This window comes from Corvus brachyrhynchos, unplaced genomic scaffold, assembly GCF_000691975.1.
Source record: "Corvus brachyrhynchos isolate BGI_N302 unplaced genomic scaffold, ASM69197v1 scaffold62, whole genome shotgun sequence".
Taxonomy (NCBI): domain Eukaryota; kingdom Metazoa; phylum Chordata; class Aves; order Passeriformes; family Corvidae; genus Corvus; species Corvus brachyrhynchos.
The window spans coordinates 2290687-2310607 of record NW_008236629.1 but is presented as its reverse complement, the minus strand read 5'-3'; the positions used below and the strand labels follow the sequence as shown (position 1 = coordinate 2310607).

General features: G+C 43.4%; 1 protein-coding gene across 1 annotated transcript in view; it reads right to left on the bottom strand.

Annotated features, from left to right (window-relative positions):
- The window catches only part of PTPRJ (protein tyrosine phosphatase, receptor type J), a 29481-nt gene that overhangs the window by 6697 nt on the left and 2863 nt on the right, over positions 1-19921 (bottom strand). Inside the window, exons 3-19 of the mRNA XM_008644298.2 lie at positions 19652-19792; positions 18633-18887; positions 17828-18091; positions 15229-15495; positions 14368-14631; positions 12967-13230; positions 11497-11763; positions 10355-10618; positions 7804-8091; positions 7425-7559; positions 4633-4843; positions 4370-4485; positions 3712-3799; positions 2394-2435; positions 1549-1557; positions 1367-1454; positions 169-259 (exon numbers count right to left, since the gene is read on the bottom strand). Coding sequence (XP_008642520.1) covers positions 169-259; positions 1367-1454; positions 1549-1557; positions 2394-2435; positions 3712-3799; positions 4370-4485; positions 4633-4843; positions 7425-7559; positions 7804-8091; positions 10355-10618; positions 11497-11763; positions 12967-13230; positions 14368-14631; positions 15229-15495; positions 17828-18091; positions 18633-18887; positions 19652-19792 — 3054 coding nt within the window. The remainder of the gene's footprint in view (positions 1-168; positions 260-1366; positions 1455-1548; positions 1558-2393; positions 2436-3711; positions 3800-4369; positions 4486-4632; positions 4844-7424; positions 7560-7803; positions 8092-10354; positions 10619-11496; positions 11764-12966; positions 13231-14367; positions 14632-15228; positions 15496-17827; positions 18092-18632; positions 18888-19651; positions 19793-19921) is intronic.

Genomic DNA, 19921 nt, shown 5'->3' with positions numbered 1-19921 from the left:
CAGGTTTGCTTATACACTGACTTCAGGAAAGCAGCAGTCCAAATTCATTCATTTGGAAAACGACATTTGAAACCTCTGGGTACTATTAAAATCCCGATTAGCCAAACCCAACGGTTTTCACTTAAAACTCAACCAGTAGGAGTTGCAAACCCCAAGAGGTTTACTCACATGGTAAGACGTTGTTGTATCTATTTTTCCCCCTGTTCTCAGGAAGTTCAGCAGCAAATTTGGGCTGATGAACACCAGCAGACTTGAGTTCCTGCAATAAAAAGAGGATTCATGAGCACCTGGTCCTGGTTCAGCAATCATACAGAAACGTGACAAACAGAAAAATAGTCCAAACATTCATGTCCTGTGCTGTAAAAGTAGGCATGTTACACTGGGATATATGTCAATAAAAATCATCTTATTACAGAGTGGGAGGGTGACAGTGGCAAATCTGATAAGAGAAGGGATTAATACAGAAGGTAGGAATAGCAGCATGTTCAAAACCCACAGATGGACTTTAAAAGCCTGGAAAGAGTTCTGTGGAAGCAGACACTGATCTCAATGGCAGCTCCTTCTGTCCCCAAGGCAGAGAACTACTGCATAAGCTCTGCAGACATTGAAAGGAGAGAGGAGCAAACACAGCACGAAGCGACTGAAGGAAGCAAAATCTGAGAGGAAGGCAAGGTGGAGCACCAGCCTGTGAAGTACAGAGAGACAGAATCTGAATAAGAAAGTCAATTAATAGCTTCAAGGAGATGAGAAAAAGAATGAGATTCTTTAACAGCAGACATGACATCACAGAATCCTCCCTGACACTTCCTTCCTGTCCTTTGGCCCTTACCACAACTGAGCTTTAGCACATTTCATAGAAAAACTCTTATGGTCAGTAAGAGAATCATAATTGCTGTTTCTCTGACTGAGCTATTCACACATGTGGTTTGCAAATCACACCCACACACTGGAGAAGTCGGTGAGATTAGCAACAGACCTGTCTTGATTTGTATAAAAAACCCCAAAACAACCCAAGATGAGAAAACTGAAGTGCAGAGAAATTATATAGTGTCCCCTAGGCTAACTCTATATATGACTAGGGCAAGGATTCGAGACACCTGTCTGTGGTGAGAGATCTGACAAGCAGGCCATGCTACAAGCCCACAGGCAGAGATAATAATTCAGGACAGGAAGTATTTATGAGGCACTTCAACTAAATTTGGAGCTGCATAAGGGAAGGGAAGGCTACACATACAGCTTAATCATCTTTATAAAAAAGGACCCTTCTCTTCTCCTTCAGTAAGCCTTGTGCATGCTCCATAGGAAAGATGATTTGTCTTTCCAAAAACATTTGTCATGAAGCTCTCTCTCCACTGAGGGCACATACCTCATACTCTTCAGCAAAACCACAGTTGGAGTCAGCTTGCTGCTTCTTAAAGTATGACTCAAAGTTCTCCACTTTAATCATTTTTGATCTAAAGTGAGAAAAGCCATGTGTCAGCAACTGGTATTAGGTAAATAAGCCATGAATTAATTCAGTTAATGTGTTAGAAAGTATGCTTTACTTACTTCTTGATTCTTCAGGAGAGGGTGAGGGGAAGAAAAAAAGGCTCATTAGACACATGCAGTTGTATTTTTCATTATGTGAATCTAAGACTGAAAGCATGACTGTTAGTTGCAGCCTCAAAACGGTGCATTTACACGGGACAGGATACCAAGCATAGCATTTAACTGCTCTGTTAAATCAGGAGAGAACAGGATCCTTCAGGAGAGGAACATCACACAAGGTGCCACTCAGCTGCTTACTCCCATTGGATTGACCCCATTCCCTGGTGTATTTTATGTCAACAAAGTCTACAGAGGTGGGATTCCATGGGATGCTCTGGCCACGGCTTTCCAACAGCACAAAAATTGGTGCCAGAACCAATAACATGACTCAGCTGCAGTGCCTGTGACTTCCAATACATTGTGGTTACCCCCTCCATGGTCAGCTTTTACAGTCACAACATGATCAGAATTAATGGCTCAGCACAAAGTAGTCATTAAGAAAAAGAAGAATTCAGGTCACAGAACATATTTTGCCTTTGTGCACATTACGAAAAATTTGGATTGTTCCCTCAATGTGCATGAAGCCTGTATTTCATTCAAACATCCTGTTTTTCAAAACCATGTGGAGCATTTGTGTGTCTAATAGTGATTCATGAAGAGAACACTCAAATCCCTGTGGTGGCTCTAGAAGTCTCCATCAACATGATTATCTTTAGCCTGCATGCTGGAGTCCTTCAGTTCCATGAGGAATTAATACTTCAAAATTCTCTACAAAACTGCTCAGAAAGCAAATATCTGAGTTCCAATTAATTTTTGCAAATATCACTTGAGCTCAGAAAACAACATGAGAAAAGATATGGACTTACTTAATTGGAGAAAAGGAAACTTCATTATTTCTTTTATCTTTCCTATAAGGTGAAAGAAAACAACACAATAGGTTCACAGTAGAATTCAATGGAATGTGTATGAGATTTCTTATGACACCTATTTCCTCTGCCTGTTAAGAACAATTTCTCTTAAAGCTTCTCATTCTGTGAAAAAAACCCCAAACTCCTGAGGCAAACTTTATGTCTGGAATACAGAAAAACAACTTCATCCTTCTTTTGGTGATGATGTCCAACGGGACTGCTTCTTTCTGTTGGAACTAGAGTATAAAGTCTGGACACAAAGCACATATTTTGGTGGAAGATGCACACCTGAGGGATCTGCACCACTAGCTAATATCTCAGGAGAACTGATACCAATCCCAGAATCCCTACAGGAAGTGTTCAACAGTGATATGTCAGTCATTCACTAGTAGCTGAATGGAAAGAAATGTTCCTAGCTTTAAAGGAAGCTCTTCCCATGGTTGTACACAGCTGTTGGTTAAAATTGTGAAAATAACAGCAGTTAATCAAAGAAACTGAGAAAACTGGACTAAGGGCCTTACAGCTGACTCCAGAGAAAGGATGTACTACATGGTGAGAAGCAGGAAAAAGCCTTCATGCACTCTAACATCCCAGATTATGTGGGCAAGATTGGAAACAGAGACCAGCTCAAACTCATCAGCTTCTGGAAATTCCAGAATAGAAGTTTCATGTGACAGGCTATAAAGCAATTAAAAAGAATGACTAATTGATAATTTAAAATCAAACCATCTAAGGTACAATTACACCCAATTACTTTTAGCACAATAATTTGAGACGTTTGCTCACTTCTGACTGAATGACTTCATCGCTATTCATGAATGATGAGGCACTGCCACAGGTTGCCCAGAGAAGTCGTGAATGCCCCATCCCTGGAAGTGTTCAAGGCCAGGTTGGATGGAGCTCTGAGCAACCTGGTCTGGTGGGAGGTGTCCGTGCCCACGGCAGTGGGGTTGGAACTGGATGATCGTGAAGGTCCCTTCCAACCAAACTCATTCTATGATTCTGTAATTCTGTTCCATGAATTAAGATTTATTTTGTTTAGCTCTTCTGAACTCATTAATTTGTTACGTTTTAAGTGGGGTTAAAGTTACTTAACAACTGGTTTGATACTTCAACTCTAATCTGTAACATACAAACAACATTTTTAATACAGCGTATTTTAAAACATCTTGCCAGACGGGTATCATGACAGAGAGAGCCCTTTCTAGGAGAAAGATACTCAAGTGAAACACTGGTGCTCCTCAACACAACCAATACAATAACACACACACATTACCTTCTCCTTCTCCAGAATATGAAGCCCCCTACAGCGACTACAGCAAAGATAGCCAAAAGGCATCCAATAACCACTCCAGCAATAACACCTGATAAAAGAGAATGAGTATTACTCATTTACCTCTTCAGTAACTTCTAACTGAATCAACATGCTACAGCAGAACCTTGCCAGTGACAGAGCATGCTCCACTCTACTAAATATCTTGTCTTTACTGTCCTTTGGCAGTTCCAGTACTGACACCCCATTAAGAATAATAACTAGAGAATGTTAAATTAATATAAAATTGGGATCAAAGGACCAGTATCTGCATGCCAATACACCTGCTTCCAGTTTAACAGAACTGTGAGAACATCAGTTGCTATCCTCTACTTGTTGTTATACCAAAGTCTCACTGTGTCATCCAATCCCTTTCAGCATGCCACGAGTAGCACAGCTTTTGGCTACTCCTGCAGGGGATTCTTACACGGAAAAAGGGGATCACTCGCAGAACTAAAAAGGTATGAATTTACAGAGCAGTGCCACTGCAAAGCTAGAAGGAAACAGTTCATACAGGGAAACCAACAGGTGTTTTGATATTATGAAACTTGCCATAATTAAGGAATCTCCACACGCTGTGTATGTGCCAAGCCGCCAGTCCTATATTTGACATTAACTATACCTGGATCCTGGGGTAGTAAAACCGGTTCAGAACAGGGTGAAAATGATACATAACTATCTTCCCCTTCAATCATGTTGGCCATAAAGGTTATATTAGTGAAACCTGCAACACATGCCCTGTTGAAAAGGAGCAAGAGAAAAATAAGAACAGGTTCATTACAGGGTTTTAACAGCCTTTAGCAAGATCTGTAATCTTTCCATTAGATGATCTTTTAGATTCCAACAGCAGAAAACTTTAACAAAAGAGTGGTTTGAAATAAATACCTGTATGAACGAAGAGGTATCAACGGTCCATTTTCATAGCCATACATTGTGTTTCCCTTGCCAACATTAATGATGTTTTTACCATTCTGGGAATGGGAAGAAGATGATTCTGCCTGCTCTGTTTTTATGACATATGTAACATAGGCAGTTGTCTTCTTCTTCTTGAAATCTCTGTATGTGTTGTTCAATTTAGACTTCAAAGAGTCAGGACCTTCAGGATAAAATAAGAACATAGATACAATTCATCCCCTGATTTTGTATCAATTGCCACAGCAGCCGAGATGGTCACATTAACCACAGTTGTCATTCTTTCACAAGTACTGCCTGAAATGAAAGGCTGAGAGCAACAGATAATCTCAAGAAACCTCTTCTACTGCCGTGCAATCTACTGCACTACCTCTCCCCAATGTTGTTTGTTTTAATTTGCTTTTGGTTTTACTTCTACCGTATATAGTGGAGCTTTTGAATAAAGGTACACGAGTGTTGGAACCTGGCATCCTCATGGACAGGCTTCACCAGCCGAGTCAGCTATATCCATATGCATTCTATCAATTCTTGTATGTAGAGAGTAAAATGCAAATGGTGTAGAAAAAGACAATCAGTATTTGGCAACATTGTGCTACTCAAACAGCAGCAGGCCTCATTCAGGGTGACACTAAACTCGTCCTGACCTTGTTCCCTGTTCTATCCTACAAGAAGTCTCACACCTAAACTGTAAGAGATGAAAGAGGTAATTTCTGCCTTTCCTTGACATAGACAAGCACTGGACAAAACACTGGCCAGAAGAGTTTCTAAGAAGACTAAGAACAGGCTACCACAGTGAGCAGCGACCAACAGGACACCATTTGCAGAACAGCACCACCTTACAGTGTCTGTTGTTACAGCAAATGAGCCCTAGAAACTTGAGGCAATTATACAGTTGAGACACATGTAACCTAAGAGGTAATAAACTAAGTCAACCTACCACTTGTCCAACAACTCAAGAGCAAGCCAACTAACAAATCTTCCCAGTGTTGAGGGATAACAGAGAATCTCATTAATTTGACAGAAGTTTGCATACCTTGCTCTCTGCTGACTCCCTTTACAAAGCTAAAAGCTCCTTCTAAAAGTGGGTATAAAAGTGGGTATAATACTGAATTCACCTTTAAAAGAAGCCTTGCAGGAGGCTCTGAAAGGTGGAAAAGCTCTGGTAAGTTTCCCGGACCTGAGCAGACAAGGGGTGATCTATTACCAGCAGCAAAGCTCTCCTCAACTGTAACACTGCAGCAACAGGATGCAAGGCAACTCTTCTAAAGCACTAACTTGGTCTCATCAAAAGCAGATGAGGTTGCAATTAACTCAGCTGCCTAGAAATGGGTGTTCAATACTACCTGAGATGTGTTCTGTCCTGTCTTGTCCCTAGTTTCCATTCCAACAGGATGTACATCCCTGATTATACCTGCAGCTCCTTGTGAATGCCTTGAATATCACCCTACAACATTTCAAACAGCCTTAGACACCATGCCTTACACAACAGAATAAAGTGCCCTCTGACTATCCTAAAGGTAACCATGTCTATTTTAGAACAGAGCACCACTCTCAAGAATATTTGTGCTATTTCAACATGATAAAGCTGAAGCGATGCTTGGCTGTGAGGCTGTCTTCTGCTCCCATCAAAGCACTCACTCTACATTTTTAAGTGTGGGCAACCTTCCTCCCTTATTTCTCTCAGTCACATCCTCCAGGTTCTCCTTCTTGAATACATTACAATCCAAACCACACAGGAGAATGCACCAAATCTCCTTGTGACTAACCAGGACTGGCTGAAGTTACAAGCAGAGCTGCATGCAAGAGACTGACAGTCAAATCAGCAATTCAGAGGCAGCTAAGTAGGTATGGGAAAAATAGGAATTTTCTGCACTGATGTGATGAAACATATATATACACATATATATGTACACACACATGCATTTCTTGGATGTGTATTGCATGGAGAACCACTGAAGGAAGATCTGTAGTCAAAATCCTGCAAAATGGATTTCCAGTGTTGTAACAAAGGATAAGCGTGAATGTCAACTCCCACTTAGCAGAAGCTGTCTCCATCAGGTGCCTTATTCCTCCAGTGCACTGGCAAAAATGAAAAGTTGTTCAAGCAGGACCTATGCTGCAAAACTAAGCTCCATAATTTAATGACTTATTACCAGACACTCACCTATCAGAGACATTTCCCAGTTTTGATGCTTTAAATAGACCAGTCTGATAGGCTACCCCCTAGTTTTCTGAGGCATTTAACTCCCATTAATGCTGTCAATGATTTTTAAGCCTTCCATCCGCATCCCACCTCTCTTAGTTAAAGTGTTTTGAGTAAAATCAGGAAGAAACCTTTTTTCCTTTTAAGACCTTACTGCAGGCATATTCCAGCTGAAGAAGGGAGGAGGAAAAACAATCCATATTCCAAAGCTGCTTCTATTAGCTGCTCTGAAAATTATTCTGTGGGAGAAGAAAGGATACTATGCAATCTTGGGGAAGGGAATCACTGGCAAATCAAGATGGGAATAGCACAGGGGCAATACATATGAGATTTATGTACAAAGATAAGTCAGGCAGGAAAAGACTGACTGAAAATAGGGCCTTCTGAAAACAAGGAGTGACCTGACTTCAAGCAAGCAAGGTATTTACCTTACAATTCAGAAAAGTGATTGAAAATTCTGAGTCTGCTTTTCCTCTATCCATTTAGCACCTATTTAGAGTGTGAAACATAATGCTACCTGGTAAATTGTTTCAGCTACAAGATAATATCATGAACATCTTACCCTGATCTTCTGTTGTAATCATTACTGCGTAGGCTTCTAATGGACCATTCCGTGAATCAAAATCAGAGAATTCAACAGACAATGAGCTGTGACTGACAGCCTTGACTGAAGGAACTTCACTTGGAGGAGGTGGGTCTATCAACAAAAATATTTTTTAGTTCAGTAAGCACTGATAAAAAGTTTTCCAAACAAGAAAAGGCTGTGAAACTGACACTGTTCACATAATGTATATTTACTGCGCATCACGTTAGACTATGCATTAATGTAGTGTTTTATTCATAATCTGCAGGCTGATAATGTAGTGCATACCAAGTCTGGTATTCTGCAATCATGAAGTTAGTATTTTTGTCCTTTTTCATTCTTGAATCTTAATGCTTACCAGAAATGCTGGTGTGACACAATTTGTCCACTGGAGAGCTTTCAGAGCCATTTGAAAGCGTTATGATAGAAACATTATAGGTGCTGAAAAAATTTAAAGATGCTGTTTGGAAGGTTTGCTCAAAGCCTTCTACTGTGCAGGGTGAAGCCAACTCTTCCCTTGAAGTATGTGTATTAGATATGTTGATTTTGAAGCCAGAGTTGTTACCAAAAGGACATTTCCACTTCAGCATTAGGAAAGGCTGCTTGGCCACTGGTTCACACAGGAAGGAATTCACTGAGACAGTTACTGTCGGAAGAAAAAAGAATAACAAAATAAGAGGAGTAAGAAATCAAACCTTGTCCTCAATAGAAAAAGCTGTCTATTTGTATGTTATGTGTATAAATGCTTGTAAAACTTCAGTATTCCCTTCCCCTTTTAAAAAGATGCCTACATGGCACCTACTGCCTACACAAGGACTTGTTACCTTATGAGGAAAACAACTATTTCACACACTAAGTACACAGACCTATTCTGTGCTCTTTAACTCCTCTACAGACAGGGTTACTGGCAAAAATTAGGCTATCTATCAAGATCAGCAATGTTTTCAAAATACTGTTCAATCCTTTAACATACTACTCCCAAGAACATTTTTATAGTATGTAGACTGCCACTAAATCCCTCCATAATTATGTAAAACTCTTAGTGGCCAACAAATAAGAAAATTAATACAATCTCTGTCCATTAAGAGCACAACAGTAGCCATCCTTAAAAGCAGCAACTAGAACAAGTCAGTTTGGGTGAGAGTCTTCTAGGACATGATATAAAAACTGCAACCTTATGACCAGATACAGAAAGACACTTAAAAAGCTAATGTAGCAGTAACACTCAGAAGAAACGTCCCTCTAAACTAAACATCTTGTAAAACTTGGCCTTCAAGATCAAAACAGTTATAAATCTGGAATTACAACACACACCAAATTTATTTCCTCTCTTGGTAAGGGAAGTATTGGGTACTTTCAAATACAGGGGTTATAGACTCATGTATTAAATTATTTTGTTATTAGAAGGGGTATTATTTTAAGAAACTAAGGTACACAATTGTCTACCAGAAGCAACAGATTTAGTAAAAATAGATGTGAGTGACTGGGACTTACTCCTACTGCATATTATAAATATTTATTTTTCTCCAGTAACACTGTCAGTTACTCCTACAAATATGGTGAAATTATAGGAGATTACAGACAAACCCTGGAACAACACCTCTGGCACCTGGTGACAATGGATGCCTGGTTTCTAGAAGAGTCATGACTTTTGAACTCTATCCTGTAGGAATAGTTAGATGAAGTATCATCAGCGCTCCATGGGAAAAGTCAGAGACCAGCATACTCCACCCTGATATGGGCAAAAGAGCTAGGCTCTGTGAAAGTCATGAGGAGACCCCAGAAACACTCAGGAGTATTTTGTGACAGACAAAAAAAGCAGAGGCACAACCACGCTCCACGTTTTAGACAGACTGAGCATTATGAGTAGCCAAGCAGAACTTTCAGAGTACCAGTGACTTACCAAGTTCATCCCAGAGCCCCTCAGAAAACCCACTCGGGAGCTCTGGGACAGATTCATTTCACCTCGGTCAAAATGGGACAGAACAAAGAAAAGGACAAGGCAGCACAGGATCACAACAAGGAGGAAAATAGTCACAATGCCTAACACTAGGAATGCAGGAGCAACTCAGCCATCTCCTGTCTGCTGATGAGCTGAGCAAAGCAGCAGGGCTGACAGCCACACCACCCAGTGCTGTGATGCTGTTTGGGGTTTTTTACCCTTTTTCTTTTACCTATTCTCTGTATCATTTACACATGTACTTGTAGCATTGTAGCTTAGTTTCAACATTTTCCTAGGCAGAAAGACAAAATAAATTCCAGGATCCCTATCCTATCTTGGTTCTCCTTAGAAACCAAGGCTGAAACCAGCTTTCTAATATATACTTTCATAAACAGAGCCTGGAACTCATCCTGAGGGGGGAGAATTTAGAAAGTACTAGAATTGGGGGGATTACTTTACCAGGGGAGTTCCGAATTTGGAGGTTCTTATCAGATATACTAATTTGCAGAATCTATAAAAATGGTACACGCGTCACGCACAGGGTACATCTTCGGCTACTTCTACCTGACTAATTTGTGCACCTAAGGATCCTCATATAAAGGTACTCTTTTATTACCCTAATCGTGTCTGACTTGTATTTTTAGGGCCAGAGAAAAAGGCATCAGCTGCCCAAGCCCAGCCACAGCCATGGGCCCTCCAAAGGGGGAAGTCCCCCAGGCACAATGTGCACTCTCTGGGAGCCCATCCAAATAAGAACCTGAGGGCCTCACCCAGAGGAAAGGGCAACAAAACCCCTTGCACAGAACCCCCTTCCACACATTACCACTGCTGACCCCAGGTAGGCTGTGTGCAGCACTTCTACCTAACATAATATTGTATTTCAAACCCTGGGCAGGTGTGCAGAGCCCTGTGCTGCACAGCAAAACACAGATCACCAGCAACAGGGATGCAAAAAACTGTGACTTACTTGTGTACAGCTCTATGGAACGTCCTTCTCCTTCTGTCTTATTATCAGCTGCTACAGCAAATACTGTGAAGTTGTACATTGTCCCAGGGATTAACTCAGTAATTTCTGCTTTGGTGTCATTGAATGTCAGGTTTCTCTTTGTATCATTTACAACCTCTATTCTGTACGTGTAGGAGTCAGAAGCACTGTCATTCACCATCCATTTTAGGATGACAGAAGTCACACCAACATATTCTGCCTTGAGATCAACAACTGGGCTGGGCTCTGTGAAAGGCAAAGCAACAACTTGTTAACATGCAGGAACAGCTGCTCACAGACATGGAACACAAGAAACACAGCCAGTGCTTCACTTCCCTCACCCCACTCATGGTCCAGAGTGCAGGAGCACCCCAACAACATCACCAGGCACTCCTGGACTCCTTAGTTGCACCAGTGGGCAGCTAAGACAGAAGTGATGGAATGTAGCCTTGAGTGGCATTCGTCTCCCTTTGACACTCTAAAGCAGAATACACCATCACATTGCCAGAGCTCCCAGGATTTTGCTTGGAAATTCAGAGGTGTGGTTAGGAGAGATAAAAGGTTGTAGGGGGACTGGAAAAAGAACATGGCGGTCTATCTGTGTACAGCAAAAGGTAAGGAACTTCAAATATCACTGAAAAAGGAATAGAGGTTATGAAAGGTGGCAAAGGAGCAGCTTGCCTAGGTCATGCCATGAATGCACTCCTGAGCAAGTGTTATCTAAAGTTCATTCTGCTCCAGCCACAGGGCCCCAAATCACAGTATCTCTATATGGGAGCCCTTAACAAGAATGTCCTGAGGCCCTGATCCCCCTAGAAGTGAAGGCAACAGATGCACCCACACAAATCCCAGGCCAGAGGAAGTTTTTGGAAAGAGCTCCTTGTGTCACAGGCCTTGGTAAACAACTTCAACAATCATTGTTTTTGAGGTGTTTGTTTTACTCTGGTTTTTCTAAGAAGGCTATGTCTCTTTCACACAAACATCTCTGACTGCAGGCACGCAAAGCACAGCACCTCTGCCTGCAACACCATTAAATTTCAGCCCATGGGCAGGTGGGCAGAGCCTTGTGCTGCACAGCAAAGCACAGACAACGAGGAATAGGGATGCAAAAAACTGTGACTTACTTGTGTACAGGTCTATGGACACTCCTTCTCCTTCTGTCTTATCATCAGCCGCTACAGCAAATACTGTGAAGTTGTACATTGTCCCAGGGATTAACTCAGTAATTTCTGCTTTGGTGTCATTGAATGTCAGGAGTGACACTGTTGTATCATTTACAAACTGTATTCTGTACGTGTAGGAGTCAGAAGCACTGTCATTCACCATCCATTTTAAGACAACAGAAGTCACACCAACATATTCTTCCTCAAGATCAACAACTGGGCTGGGCTCTGTGAAAGGCAAAGCAACAACTTGTTAACGTGCAAGAACAGCTGCTCACAGACATGGAACACAAGAAACACAGCCAGTGCTTCACTTCCCTCACACCACTCATGGTCCAGAGTGCAGGAGCACCCCAACAACATCACCAGGCACTCCTGGAGGCTTTTGCATTAATAGGTGGGTAACAGGAAATTGAGAATGAACCATCTCAAGCATGACTCATTTTCCTTTCACAGGCAATGGCAAGAGGGGCATAGGCCACCCCGGTGCCACCACTTGCAGGGTTTCATTGCCAATGCAAAAAAGTAGGCAGGAAGAAGAGAAGAGTGGAGGGGAAAGATACTGGTGGTGCAACTTTGTACAGCAAAAAATAAGGAAGACAAAATATCACTAGAAGGGGAACAGAGGTGATGAACCAGACGCTTCTCCAATCCTCATGCCCTGCACTTCATTCCCATGGAAGAGAGACTATCTCCAGACCCTCTGGAGACCCTCTCTCCAGCACCCTATTCTTTCTGCATGTTCAAAAGCCATTACAGACAGACAGGTGAGACTTTTGGGCATTGACTGTGCAGCTAGGAATATACATGCAGGTACATTTCAGGAAAACATAAATGACAAGAACAGTCATCTATTTTCCTTCAAATGCACTATGTGGAATGATCAGGCTGGGCTACTGCCTTGCAAGCCAGCTCCAAAATGGTCCCTCCAACACCACATGTCAAGACTTTTAATACTCAATGTGGCAAGGTGCTGGATGGCCAAAGGAGTTCTCCTCATGTAGCACTGCCTGAATCTCTCTCCTGGCTGCACCACAATGGCAGCTATAGGCCTCCAAATCACACAAGTTCACTCAGAACAATATGCTCTTTGTGGGACCCCCTTAAAATGAGAATCTCAGGCCCCCATACTCTAGGAAATAAATGCAATGCCCTCTCCCACGTTTGGAAGAGATCAGTGCTCAGTGAAAAGTCTCTTCTCTTTGCTGAGAGTCTTGGAGCAAACTTTACCAACAGGTTTCTACCAGGGCAATTCTGCTTCTACACTAACATCCTGTGCTTGGAGATTGGCCATCTCCAGCTCCAGGATGGAATCATCACCTCTGCCTGCAACAGTCTTAAATTACAACCCTTGGGCAGGTGTGCAGAGCCCTGTGCTGCACAGCAAAGCACAGACAACGAGGAATAGGGATGCAAGAAACTGTGACTTACTTGTGTACAGGTCTATGGACACTCCTTCTCCTTCTGTCTTATCATCAGCCGCTACAGCAAATACTGTGAAGTTGTACATTGTCCCAGGGATTAACTCAGTAATTTCTGCTTTGGTGTCATTGAATGTCAGGTTTCTCTTTGTATCATTTACAACCTCTATTCTGTATGTGTAGGAGTCAGAAGCACTGTCATTCATCATCCATTTTAAGACGACAGAAGTCACACCAACATATTCTGCCTTGAGATCAACAACTGGGCTGGGCTCTGTGAAAGGCAAAGCAACAACCTGTCAAGACAGAGAAATACAGAAAGAAGAGCCACAGCCACGATTTCCTATTCCACACAGAATGAGCAGCACTTGGAGCCAAGCATCACTCCTACTGTACCAGTGCCCTGTTTCAGGCATTCATGCTGAGGCATCTTTGGAACGATCACAGGAGCTCTAGGGAATATTCTGTTTCATTTCATATGCAACAATTACTTGCTTCCACAGTGGTTTTCCAGACAGAGAAACAGATGGAAATCAGGGAAGGAAACAGTGCAAGCTGATCTTGGTCAGTTAACTCAAAATTGTGCCCATGAGTCTCAATTTGAGAACTTCAGCCTGAACTCTCCTCAATATCAGGAGAAAGAAATGGGCTGCTTGAGCAGGTCCAACAGCTGGCACACCTTAGGGGGCTGTGTCTGCAAGCCCGACTCAGCATTAACCCCAGACAGATAGAACTCACCTCAGGCAGCTTAGACAAGCTTATTGACCCAGTAGCAGCTCCAGGACACACTCCTCTAAATTGCTTTGTAGAGACATTGCCTGTTCTCTTTGTATTTCTGAGCTACACACAAAAGTAGAGTCTCCTCCTATCCCATCTATCTGGTCTGGGAAAAAGGTGACTTGGCACAATGCCAACAAGGCTGGCACCACACTTGATAATGCAACCCTAGGAAGTGGGACAGTCACAGCCCACAGGAACCTCAGGCCCCAGACTGCAAGGAGCTCAAACCAATCTTTAAGAACAAAAAGTCTCTGTCACCCTGGTACCACATCTCTGCACACCACAGCTTTTGGCACGAGCTGTGACAACCCACTCCCAGAAGTGTTGTGAGGGATCTGTTCAGCCCTCAAGTGTCTGGAGGAAAAGTCATGCTATTGTAGCAGCTGGATCTCTACATAGCCTTGAGCAGACATGCTGATTAAATAACTGATTTACAGGGGGCACATACAAGCACAGAGACAATTTCAGTCCCTTTGCCAAGACTTCATTGCATTCATGCACACAGACACCTGGAGCAAAGAAAGCAACATCACAACGAGAAATAGGACGAAGTTGGAAACCCAAAGTAAGAAAGAAGAGTGATTTGGTACAAACACATGGTTACTTGCAATTGCAAGGCACATTTCCTTACTTGTGTACAGGTCTATGGAACGTCCTTCTCCTTCTGTCTTACTATCAGCTGCTACAGCAAATACTGTGAAGTTGTACGTTGTCCCAGGGATTAACTCAGTAATTTCTGCTTTGGTGTCATTGAATGTCAGGTTTCTCTTTGTATCATTTACAACCTCTATTCTGTACGTGTAGGAGTCAGAAGCACTGTCATTCACCATCCATTTTAGGATGACAGAAGTCACACCAACATATTCTGCCTTGAGATCAACAACCGAGCTGGGCTCTGTGAAAGGCAAAGCAACAACTTGTTAACATGCAGGAACAGCTGCTCACAGACATGGAACACAAGAAACACAGCCAGTGCGTCACTTCCCTCACACCACTCATGGTCCAGAGTGCAGGAGCACCCCAACAACATCACCAGGAACTCCTGGAGGCTGTTGCACCAGTGGGCAGCTAAGAGAGAACTGAAGACAAGCCATGCTGAGCAGCATTTATCTCCCTTTGACATTCCAAAGGAGAAGCTTTGGTCACCCCTGAAGCTGAGCTCACAGGGAATCCAGAAAGATGGACAGGAAAGGAATGGGTATGGTCGGCAATGCAGGCAATTTCATTTTGGTTTACTGGTTGGGTTTTGGTTTAGCTGTTGTGAAGGATTTTTTGTTTCATGGAGGGGGGCGGGTTAGAGGGAGTTTGGTGTTTAATAAGTAAGGAAATAAATCAAGGCTATGTTTCTTCTATACATTAACCACTCATTCTTAGCATCTTGCCCAGGTAAGGCTCCTATTAAATTACAACCCTTGGGCAGGTGTGCAGAGCCCTGTGCTGCACAGCAAAACACAGACCACCAGCAACAGGGATGCAAAAAACTGTGACTTACTTGTGTACAGGTCTATGGAACTTCCTTCTCCTTCTGTCTTATCATCAGCCGCTACAGCAAATACTGTGAAGTTGTACATTGTCCCAGGGATTAACTCAGTAATTTCTGCTTTGGTGTCATTGAATGTCAGGAGTGACACTGTTGTATCATTTACAAACTGTATTCTGTACGTGTAGGAGTCAGAAGCACTGTCATTCACCATCCATTTTAAGACGACAGAAGTCACACCAACATATTCTGCCTTGAGATCAACAACTGGGCTGGGCTCTGTGAAAGGCAAAGCAACAACTTGTTAATGTGCAGGAACAGCTGCTCACAGACATGGAACACAAGAAACACAGCCACACCAGTGCTTCACTGGGCAGCTAAAAGAGAACTGAAGACAAGTCATTCTGAGGGGCATTCATCTCCCTTTGACACCCCAAAACATATAAGCACAGGCCATCACAGTGACTGAAGTCCCATGTCCTCCCTTGGGAATCCAGAGGTGGGCAGGAAAGTGATAGAGTGGAATGGAATATTTACTTAGAAGGAACCTAGAACTATCCTAGTCCAACTGCCTGACCACCTCAGGCCTCACCAAAAATTAAACCACATTATTAAGAGTATTGTCCAGATGTTTCAAACACAGAAAGGCTTGGGGCACTGACCACCTCTCTAGGATACCTACTCCAGTGTTTGACCCCTCTGTCAGTAAAGAAATACTTCCTAAGGTCAAGTCTAAACCTCCCCTGAGGCAGCTTTGAACTATTCCCACTCATCATATCCCTGGACACCAGAGAAGAGATCAACCCCACCCTCTGCATTTCACCTCCTCAGGAAGCCAAGGAGAGCAATGAGGTCACCCCTCAGCTTCCTTTTCTCCAAACCAGATAAGCCCAAAGCCCTCAGCTGCTCCTCACAGGACAGGCCTTCCAGCCCTTTTACCAGCCTTCCTGCCCTCCTTTGCAGGCATTCAAGGACCTTTACATCCTTCTTCAATCATGGGGCCCAGAACTGTACCCAGTACACATTCAACTCCTGCATCCATACCCAGACACAGCCCCACTCACTGCAACCCTGTGAGCCCTGCCCTTCAGCCAGCTCCTCACCCAGCACACCATGGACCCCCTCATCCCACAGCTGGACAACTTGTCCAGAAGGATGCTGTGAGGCACAGGACCAAAAATCTCACTAAAATGCAGAAAAAATACATTGACCACCCTCCCTTCCCCATAGGAGGAGATCAAATTAGCTAAATGGGACTTTCCCTTTGTGACCCATGTCGATGGCACCTGATGACTGCATTGCTCTTTAAACACCTCTCAACAGTACCCAGTACAATCTTCTCCATAATTTTTCCAGGAACTGAGGTTGGTCTAACAGGCCTGCAGGTTCCTGGGTCTTTCCTCCCACCCTCCAGGTAAATAGGAGTAACAGTGGCTGGCAGAGACCTCTCCAGGCTCCCAAGGCCTTTGGTAGCTGATGGAGAGGGGTCCTGCTGTAACATCAGTGGGACCCTTCCGTACTCAGGGATGAATCCCAACAGGCCCCATGGACTTGTGAACATTCAGCTGACACAGGTGGTCCCTCACACTTTCAGTGTCCACAAGCGGAAGCCACTGGCCCAGCACTCATGGGCCTCCAGCTCTGGGGCTCAGGCAGACCAAGGTTTATCGGTATCACCAAAACCTGAGGCAAAATACACACTGAACACCTCTGCTTTTTCTTCATCCCCATTAGGCAGGTGACCATCTTCAACAAGGATCAGTCCAGTGTTTTCTTTAGACCTCCTCTTGCTATTAATGTGCTTCAAAAAGCCTTTCTTGTTATCTGAAACAGCATTGGCCAGTTTCTACTGTGATTGGGCTCTGGCCCTTGGTGTCTTCTTCATGCACAGACAAACCACAGCTCTGTAATCCTCCTGAGAAGCCTGACCTCACTTTCAGAGCTCATACAATTTCTCTTCCTCTTGAGCTCCACAAGGAGTTGCCTGTTCAGCAAAGCTGGTTTTCTGCCCCATTGCTTGACTTTTGACATAGTGAAATTGCCTGTTCCTGTGCTCCTAAAAGGTGGTTTATACTGAACATCACTTGTGGACTCCTAAGCCCTCAAAAGCAAATTCCCAGGGTAGGCTGCTAAGTAGTGCCCTGAATAGCTTAAACTTTGCTCTCCTGGAGTCCAGGGTAGCAACTCGGCTGTCTCTTTTCATTCATTACACTGTGAATTTGAAACACAGTCATTTAATCACCATAGCCAAGTCAGCCACCTACCATCTCACATGAGTCCTGCTCTACTCACAAACAGCAACTCTAGGAGGGCATCTTTCCTAGTTGGCTCACTACTTGCGACAAGAAATTATCTCCCACACAAAGTGATACGAGAACAAAGATGGAGAGGAAGCAAGGTGGATTATGTTTGCCTGGTTTTTTTCTTTTTAAAAGCAAGGATGTATTTCTTCCACACTTCAAGACCCCATTGCTTAGTGGACATGCCAAATTAGGCTCCCGGAATAAGGCATCACATCTATACATGACAGCGCTATATTTTAGCCCTCAGGCAGCTGTGCAGAGCTCTGAGCTGTCCACCAGGAATACGGTTGCAAGAAACTGTGACTTACTTGTGTACAGGTCTATGGAACATCCTTCTCCTTCTGTGGCATTATCAGCTGCTACAGCAAATACTGTGAAGTTGTACATTGTCCCAGGGATTAACTCGGTAATTTCTGCTTTGGTGTCATTGAATGTCAGGTTTCTCTTTGTATCATTTACAACCTCTATTCTGTACGTGTAGGAGTCAGAAGCACTGTCATTCACCATCCATTTTAGGATGACAGAAGTCACACCAACATATTCTGCCTTGAGATCAACAACTGGGCTGGGCTCTGTGAAAGGCAAAGCAACAACTTGTTAACATGCAGGAACAGCTGCTCACAGACATGGAACACAAGAAACACAGCCAGTGCTTCACTTCCCTCACACCACTCATGGTCCAGAGTGCAGGAGCACCCCAACAACATCACCAGGAACTCCTGGAGGCTGTTGCACCAGTGGGCAGCTAAGAGAGAACTGAAGACAAGCCATGCTGAGCAGCATTTATCTCCCTTTGACATTCCAAAGGAGAAGCACAGGCCATCACTGTGACAGAATTTCCAGGGCCTCCCTTGGGAATCCAGAGAGGTGCACAGGGAAGAGACCAGGATGGAGAGGAAGATAATTTAAAACAAGAAAACAAAACCATCAGGTTTGTGCTTTACAGCAATATCCCATTCTCTGCATACTGTCCAGGTCAGCCTCCAGGACTAAAATATCACGTCTTATACACAATAGCATTGAATTGCAGTCTTCACATATGCAGGCAGACCCCTGAGCTGCACAGAAAAGTACAGACCACGAGAAATAGAACTGCAAGAAACTATGACTTACTGGTGTACAGGCTTAAGGACACTCCTTCTGTGTCATTACCATTTACCATTGCATATACAGTGAAACTGTACATCGTCCCAGGGATTAACTCTGTAATTTCTGCTTTGGTGTCATTGAGTATCTCCACAGGTGCCGCATTTACAATGTCTACCCTGTACTTCTCAGGTTTCGAAGCAGTGTTATCCACTGACCACGTTAAGATGACAGAAGTCACACCAATGTATTCTGCTGTGAGACTACTAATTGGGCTGGGTTCTACAAAAAGAGAAAAAAAATTTTAACCTACAAGAATATTTGCTGACAAACACATACAGCACCCTCCTCCCTGCCACACCCAGTCTCTGTAAAACAGAAATCAGCCTGGGAAAACAGTCAAGCTATCTTTCTCTACTGCAAGGCCCACCTGCAAGCTCTGCCATCTACTCCAATTCCTCAAGCTTCACTTCATCTCAAGGAGCACAGCTGTCTAGGTGCAGCAATGATTTCTGTGCTGCCTCAGCTGTGAGCTTTATGCAGCATGCTGAGGCAGTGTGTGTTGGAACACACAACCCACTGTCATTTTTTTCCTAAACTGAATATCCCAAAGAGAGAAGCCTTTCTTAGTTGCAAGATTCACACATCTCTCCTGCAGATATGTGACACAGAGTGTTCTGTACTAGGCAGAGGACTTCAGCTGTACCCCATCACTTACACATTTCAAACCTGTATGTCACAGTCAAGCTGTAAGCTAAAAAGCCATAACAAGCAGGGAAGGGAGCCCGAGTCTAACATGGATAAAACTACTGGCCATGCACCAATCACAGTATGAAACTGCACTCCCAGTCAGGTGTGCAGACACATTTCTCGGCCTCATTCTCTACTGCAGTAAAGAGCTGGATCCATGCCCCTGCAATGCTCTTTGCCCTTTGAACTAGAGCTCAGGCTTAAAATGCTATCACAATATAGAAGTGCAAAACACCCCGAAGATTCACATCCCAGCCACATTCCAAACCACGGACATGTTACAGTGCTTAGATCACCTCTTGTTCCATCAGACACAGCCCTGGTCACTCTTCCACCTGCAGAGGTTCTGTTCCCACTTGCAGAGATTACTGATAAATCATCATTACTACTAGTTGCTGGTTCTGCAGTTACGTTTTTTGAGCTGCAATCCTCAGTGCCTGGAAGAAGAACACAAAACTGTGTCTTTACAAAATTTCTGGACTTCCCATTTGCAGAAGTACAGTCAGTTACTGATATCACGCACAGACCCGCAGCCACTTCTGTTTTCCCAGTTCTATAGAAGCCTC